Genomic DNA, 8,039 nt, shown 5'->3' with positions numbered 1-8,039 from the left:
GATTATGTGGGTATACTGAAGCAACCTCTCAAGACGTCAACTAGGAAGTGAAACCTTGGTCAAAAATGATTCTTGTCCAACTGGACAGAGACCCCAAGCTGTTACGGCAAAGGGCCAAAAGCACAGGGGGGGAGGACACCAGCAGCAGGGCTCAGATTCAGGTAATCCAGACTGGAGGACTGAGTGCAGGGGAAAAAGACAGAAACTAGGTCATGGGAAGAGTAAAGTCTCTGAGTTTACTATGGTCCCGGGACAGAGGAGACAAGCTGTCAACCAGACAGGCGGCCTTAACTAGAGTGAGCTGGAGTGACTTAGAGGCATGGTGGCCCTGAGCAACTGGAGGATTGTGTTGGAGTGAAACAGGCAGGTGGTGAGATGGAGATGTTGTCAGAGCGGGGATACAGGCAGCAACAAGGAAGATGGGAGAGCTACACTGACACTGGGGCTGGAGAGAACTCGTTCCTTGACAAGGTGCCAGTTGGTAAGCTGAGCAGGCACGGGGCTGGGAATTACCCAGGCAGTGACAAGGAATAAACAGGTGAGTATGCAGACACTGGGGTTGTGGCAGAAAAGCATCAGGAGAGCAGGACAACACAGGAACCAGAGTACTGTCAAAAAACAGAACTAAACAAAGAATACCAGGAGGGTACTAGCAGCCAAGCAAGCTAAACTATTGGTAGCAAAACTAGAGAGCAGAGCGTCGGCCAGGGAGTTTCTCTGAAGACAATGAAACTGACTGGCCAGGAGGAGACAGATGAGCCCTGACTAAATACTCTGGAGAAGATTGGTTCATGAGCTACAGCTATGCTCACTCTCTGCCAGTCACTCCCAGAAACATGGCCTCTTGGAGAGGGAGAGAGGAAGGAGCAGGTTTGTGCCCTAACACAAGCAGACTTCCAAAATTGTGGCTAAATGGCTTCAGGACAACAAAGTCAAGGTACTGGAGTGGCCACCACAAAGCTCTGACCTCAATCCAATAGAACATTTGTGGGCAGAACTGAAAAACCATGTGTAAACAAGGAGGCCTCCAATCCGGACTCTGTTCCACCTGTTCTGTCAGGAGGAATGGGCGAAAATTCCAGCTGTTTATTGTAAGAAACTGGTGGATGGCATCCTAAAACGTTTGACCCAAGTTAACCAATTTAAAGGCAAGGCTACCAACTAACCAAGTGTATGTAAACGTCTGACCCACTTGGAACGTGATGACAGAAATAAAAGCTGAAATAATTTTTTTTCTCTGCTATTATTCTGACATTTCACATTCTTAAAATTATAGCAGTGATCCTAACTGACCTAAGACGGAATGTTTATGGGATTAAATGTCAGGATTTTAAGTGTATGTGGCTGAGGTATATGGAAACTTCTGACTTTTCCTTTTTCTCATATTATATGTTTAATCTGTACACAATCACAATCTGTACTATTTCTGAGAAAACAACAGCTTTTGAGCATTGTCTTTAAAGTGAGGTTACCAGGTTTGATATTATTTTGCCTGTACAGAGACCAAAACCTGTGCTCATTGACTAGTCTGGAGGAGCAGAGGGGTGGTCATGGATGGCACTGGCCACCACCAGGATCTGAGTGTGGTGCCACACCTGCCAGAGTCTTAGTATTAATGAATGAAAAATTAATAACAATGACAAATTGTTGCCTTAAATACAACTAACATTTTTCTGGTGCTTTTTAATTGATACTGGTCAAATTAGTTTTATTTTACATCATGCATGCAACACCCATCCATCCATCCATCCATAATCTATACCGCTTATTCCTGAATAGGGGACTGGAGCCAATCCCAGCTGACACTGGTGGGGTCCACCCTGGACAGGTCTTGCTTGCAATATGATATTTGCATTCATTTTTCTGATTGTGTTATTGTGGAATACGTACTGTAGCATGATTTGCCTCAGTGGGGAGAAACCACTGAGCAGCAGTGATGTGCCCGGATAGAAGAAAAGGAGCACAGCCAAAGTTAGCTAAAGAAAGCATTGTGTGTGTCACATTTTTACACAAAATAAACAATTTGAATTCAAATGTGCTACCTCTCTCTGAGTCTGTGCCCCAGCCTGGCCACCCCATCCAAAATTTTCTACATCCAGCCCCACTGACCATATTTGTGAACCAATGCTATAGCCAGAGACACTGCACAGATGTGCTGGGCAGATGCATATACTATTGTTTCTTAAGAAATTATGTACATATAGTAACTCAACCTAAAACCACAAATGGTCATTTTTACATGGCTGTTTGTGTGCAAATTCAACAAATGAGGCAAAACATGTTGATTTGTGAGGTGCAGAGCTGTTTCCATATTGTTGGAGTCAACATCTTGAATTTCTGTTTTAAAATAAAAATTAACCTGCACTAATTCCAAGTGGTCTCACTGTGTCTGTTCAGTTTGCTTTGCATCAGGCTATACATGATATATTTGTACTCTGAGAGCAAGCACATTTTGTCAATATTGCCAAAACATGTAGTTATAAGAAAGTGTCCTGGGGACAAGGGACAATGTGTGATAATGTAATGAATTTAGTACCAAAACACAAATGTGAAGCCTAGTTAGTAACACACACCTTATAACTTCATACTTTGCCCTGTAACATTATGCTTCATATTTCCATCCTCACTTTGGGAGAAGGTATCGGAATCTTCAGGCCCACTTCACCAGACTTACAAACAGCTACATTCACCAGGCTCTGACGATGCTGAACACTGTCTGCTGCAGTTCTTTTTCTATTCTATTCCTTTTTTATTCTACTTTACTCTATTTTAGCTCCTAAATGTTATGGCATCCAATACTAGGTGAGAGAGAAACGGTATTTCGATTTTCTGTATGTCCTGCACATATGGTGAATTGACAATAAAATCCTTGAACCTTGAACATACATATTTCCTAAAATGTATAAATATTCCTCTTACCATCTGATAGCATGTTTTCCTATAACTTCAGGATTATGAATTGCCTGGAAATAGCTGGGGTGGCAGTGGTTAATATTGTTGCCTCAAACAAGACAGTTCTGGTTCGAAGCTCATGGCCTTTCTGTGTGGAGTGTGCATGTTCTCCCCATTTCTGCATGGGATAAATGAAAATAGCTGGGCTTGTTGATGTTCCAGCAACGTGTGTGTTGTGGTGTCATTAGCTGCGTGTGTGTATGTGTGTGTGACATGTGCTGCGGTAGCCAGATGGGCAGGGGGACATAAAGCAGGTGTGCTGCTATGGGGATATGAGTGGGGGTGGGGAGATGCATCACTATGGCAACAAGCAACTTTTACCCCAGAGCTCATTATATCTTATTCAGCTTGGAAAACAATTTGGCTGCTGAGGGGAAGGTCTGCGAATGTGCAAGTCAGGATCCACCACAGTGTAAACAATTAAGAAAAAAACCCTACTGTGCAAAGATGAGGTGTAGTGGGATGACAGATGACTGACTGTAAGAGAAATAAGGGAGTCTTTTAAAGGGGCCACAAAATCAAATTTGAGCTTTGTAATGGATCATTACATGGAGCCAGTGTTGTGGCTAAATTCAAGTCCAGACAGATAGTGGTATACTCAGAGTAAATCCTGAGATGCATTTAACAAAAAAACACTGGCGCTCTAGAAAAACAAGTAGCTGAACTTTTTAACCTTGTGTAATTGTTTTTACACAGGCCTCACAAAGTGACAGACTCAAAAATGCACACAAATGCCATAAAAATGTAGAATGGAGACAATGGTTTGTGAAATCTTGAGTAAGTCATCTCTCTCCTTTATTTCTCTTTTTTACAAAGCCTTGGTTCAGCCTTATCTTTGCACCATTTTCTGTCTTAGCTCTGGTGGTTACCAGCTATGCTTTTCCAGGTGGTTACTTTTTAATGTACCTCAAATTTTTACAGATCTGAGGAAAACTGTATTTTCCTCCTGTGTACCTTGGTAATGGAATAACTTGCAGAAAGATCTAAAGTTAGACACATTCAAATCCATTAAAGATTTATATTGTGTTTTATGTGTTGAATTTTAATACGTTACAAATTTATGTGGCTGCCATCTTGGTCAGGTCTCCCTTGAAAAAGAGATTGTGATCTTGATCGTTTAACTTCCTGGTAAAATAAAAGTAAATAATAACAAATCTGAAGAACCCTCATTAGCTTCCTTTACCTGTTGTCCAAATGATCCACTTTGAGCACATCCCTGAGTGAATGTATAAAAAACACACTCCTCTACACAACTGCCTTAAGTTTGTTTTCACTATGACTGGCCAAATTGTTTGCAAACTAAGTGGACAGTTGTGAATGCACAGTTTTGAATCTATACAAGAATCTTTAAATGTGCTTATGATTTATGAATGTGATTAGTGAAACTTGACAGTATGCCCTTGCCTCTGGCAAAACTCCTGCTGTGCATGAGATCTGCAAATGTAGCCTCTGTCTTTAGTTCAGTTCTTCACCCTAACATGAGGCTCACAAAAGTTTGCTGCTGCAACATTTCAAAGGACACTCACACACAGACATGTAGCATTTGCAGTGGGCCCATAACATCCCTTTTTCATATCTGATATAATGATACATTTTGTATATATACTGTAAGCAAACATTTTTCACAAGTATATATAGGCCATTAAGGAAAAAAATAAGCGTACTTCAAAGCACATTACCACGTTGACAAGAGGAGACATTTGTATATTATGTCTGCTGTTAGGAAATGTTTTTCTCAATATATACTTTTTTCCACTCCTCGATGCTTCACTGGCAGAAGCGCATTATGACTGAAGTGCTTTGAGACTGATAACTGCTGGATAATTTTGCTGACAAGTCCTTTAGTGGCTAGGTGAAATTCCATTTGGTGAGTTGTCCGCCTGAAAGAGAATGCATGCACAGCCCACTGCTGTTTTTAGCTAGGCATAAACTATATATATGCCATGTTCTTTCAAACATCTTCACTCAGAGAAGTTACTTTCAGAATGTGAACGCGTACACTACACCCACAACCACTATGTTTCCGATGGTGGCAGTGATGGCAATCCAGAGCCAAATGGCATCCCAGGACATGGGCTGGGGCTCCTCAGGTGGGCTATGAGCTACCATGGAGGCAGCATGGACACTGGCAGAGGAGTTGAACAGAGAGTGGTCAGTGCTGTAGTCATCATTGAGAGATGAGTCCATGAAGGCACCGGTCATCACCGGAATCTGTGGACACAGAAAACAAAGGACAAGGTAGTTAAAATCATTAGTATTCCTATTAAAATGACTTAGTCAATTCTCAGGTATGAGCTGTTAATAGTGACCAGGAAACAAATAATGGTTTAACAAGCCTTCTTCCACAAAGTACAACAGACAGAAAATAGTTACTAAGGGAGGGCAGTGTTGTTTGTTATGTCCACCAAGGTGTGTGTGTGTGTGTGTGTGTGTGTGTGTGTGTGTGTAGGTTAGCAGTATTATGGACAAATGGCTAGATGGATCATCAGCATACTTGGTATAGACATTGGTGGGGACCAGCCCTAGAAGTGATTAGATTTTGGCTGAAAAAGGTCACGGGTCGCATCTCGGTCAAAACTATATAGGGTGGCACTGTTTATCACCAGACCAACTTTCATCCAGATCTGAGCCAGATTCCGGATCTGACAGCCATTTAAAGTTAACACTGAAAGCCGATGGCCTTCTGCCTCAACCAGTTGGGGTGAGTGGATACAGGAGAGAGAAAAGAAGAAAAGCTTCAGGACACAACACAGCAAAACAACAAAAAGACCATCTCTGATGAGCAGATGGTGTCATCAGAGCAGACAACGTAGAGCGGCTGCGAGTCAGGAGGTAGAGCGGTCGCCCCTTAACCTGAAGGTCGGTGGTTTGATTCCCGTTTTCAGCAGTCCACATGTCGAAGTGTCCGTGGGCAAAACACTGAATCCCAAGTTGCTCTTGATGGGCTGGCAGCCAGAGCAGCAACTTGCAGGGACAGTGCTGCCATTGGTGTGTGTGTGTGTGTGTGTGAGTTGGCACCGCAGATGGCTGCCACAGACAAATTCTTTGTGTGTGTGCAACAGAATTGGCCAATAAAAGTGATTATCATCAAAAGAAACAAATTTCCAAGAAAACCATCAGCTCTGATTCAGACTAATGCTGCCAGCTCAATTAGAACTCACAGAAGCTCAACTAGTGAAGCTCTGTTGGACTTTGAACACACACACACACGCACACACACACACACACACACACCCTTGCGGTTGTCGCTTACAGAAAAACTTATAGAGTCTGTACAGAGAGTGACTCTAACCTTAACCAGAACTGCTACTTGCCTATCCTTGACCCTTACCCTACCTTAATCAAAGCTCACCTTACCCCCCATCATTTTCAGAAAATTTGATGACTTCTGGACTTCGCAAAGCAGTGTGCTCCCAGTGTTAAGTCCATACAAGTATATATAAACAAGGCTACACACACAGTCATTACAGCAGAATGCTGTAGAACTAGCCAACCTAATGTAATGACCTTCTGTCAACTGTTAAAATCAGCTCTCATAAGGAATGAGGTTTACTATGCTTATTCTTGATGACACTTACTGTAGGAACAGACTAGGAAAGATAATTACCGTCAGAAGACGAGGGTGCTGTTGGTGTGCTCCTTGCACATGCTCGTGTAAAAAAAACAAACAAAAAACACATATCGTATTCCTTTCTTGCCTTGACTTTTTTCTTTCTTCTTACTACTTTGTAAATATATTTATATATTTTATTAAAGGAGTGTGGCACATTGAGGTTTCTGTGGCTCATGTGAATCTATAATAATCTACAACAAGTCACTAGAGTGGAACTCCAAACTCAACAGTCAGGACATGTGAAAGGCGTTACAGAATAACCTCTGCATAACAGGGCCTGACACTTTGACTTGATACAGGAAGAGTTTTAGTGCATTCTCCATTTTACAACTGAAAAATTTATTTTTTTCTGATTATTTCATGTAAAAAGTCAACAATTTAACCAGATGGTGGTGCTAGAGGAAAAATCATGGAGCATCCAACATGGAAAGGGTTATATCTCTGGGAGTATACATATGCTCAGTGTACTAGATTTAAATATTTATGTGCCCAATAACAACCACTGAAAGAGTTGTTATCAAAGCTGACTGGGGGGTGTTCAAAGAGGGCTCAGACCTGGAGGCTTATACATCAGCTGTTCTGGACTATGATGCTCTCCTACCTACAAAGTCCATCAGGGTTTTTTCAAACCAGAAACCATGGTTGGACAGTACAGTGTCACCTCTGCTCAAGGCTCGGGACGCTGCCTTTAGATCAGGTGACATGCTGGCCTATAGCAGGGCCTGGAAAGAACTAAAGAAGGGCATCTGGCTGGCCAAAAGCAAGTACAAACAGTGCATTGAGGGGCACTTCATGAATAACAACACACAGAGTATGTGGAGAGGCACCAAAACAATAACAGACTACAGAGGCAGCAAACAGCAGGTCAGCCATGATCCCACCCCATTTGTTGACTTCAGTTTGGCATTTAATACTGTAATCCCAGACAAACTGGCACTGTAACTGCATAATCTGGAAATGCCTGCAATGATGTGTCATTGGATTAAAGATTCTCTCACTAACAGGCCTCAAGTGGTGAGAATCAGAAGCTGCACATCATCCACACTGGTCCTGAACACAGGCACACCACAGGGCTGAGTGTTCAGCTCAGTTCTCTTCACTGTTTACCCAAGACTGTGATGCCATTCACCCCACAAACACAGTAATGAAGTTCACAGACACCACCACCGTAGTGGGTGTTGTCTCCGCTACTTTTTACCATACGGACTCTGAGAGACGAGGCAGTCCAAGTAACTTCAAAACAGTGCTGATTTATTCAATGAACACAGGTAAAAATTAACATTACACGCTCAGGTATCTTGCACCTCCAACATGCATTCAGGCAGCTGAAAGATGAAAGACCCTGAACCACAACAGGCCTATACATTATATCACTTCGGGCTAACCCCATTCTACAGAGAGAGAGAGAGACACCAAACCGTGACATCTCCCGGTGCCAGCTTTGCAGCTGACCATGGCAGTAGTCAAAGCATGA

At 42.4% G+C, this 8,039-nt stretch overlaps 1 protein-coding gene across 3 annotated transcripts in view; it reads right to left on the bottom strand.

The window, feature by feature from the left end:
• Nucleotides 1–2,850: 2,850 nt before the first annotated feature.
• The window catches only part of LOC109968084 (uncharacterized protein C14orf132-like), a 30,758-nt gene continuing 25,569 nt past the window's right edge, over nucleotides 2,851–8,039 (bottom strand). The window contains exon 2 of one of the 3 annotated variants that reach the window (XM_020614094.1): nucleotides 2,851–5,163. In XM_020614094.1, coding sequence (XP_020469750.1) covers nucleotides 4,933–5,163 — 231 coding nt within the window. In that variant the 3' untranslated portion in view covers nucleotides 2,851–4,932. The remainder of the gene's footprint in view (nucleotides 5,164–8,039) is intronic. The other 2 variants (XR_002276048.1, XM_020614095.1) reach the window with 2 other exon arrangements.

This window comes from Monopterus albus, unplaced genomic scaffold (genome assembly GCF_001952655.1).
Source record: "Monopterus albus unplaced genomic scaffold, M_albus_1.0 scaffold142.1, whole genome shotgun sequence".
Lineage (NCBI taxonomy): Eukaryota > Metazoa > Chordata > Actinopteri > Synbranchiformes > Synbranchidae > Monopterus > Monopterus albus.
This window is presented reverse-complemented; position numbering and strand designations above follow the sequence as displayed.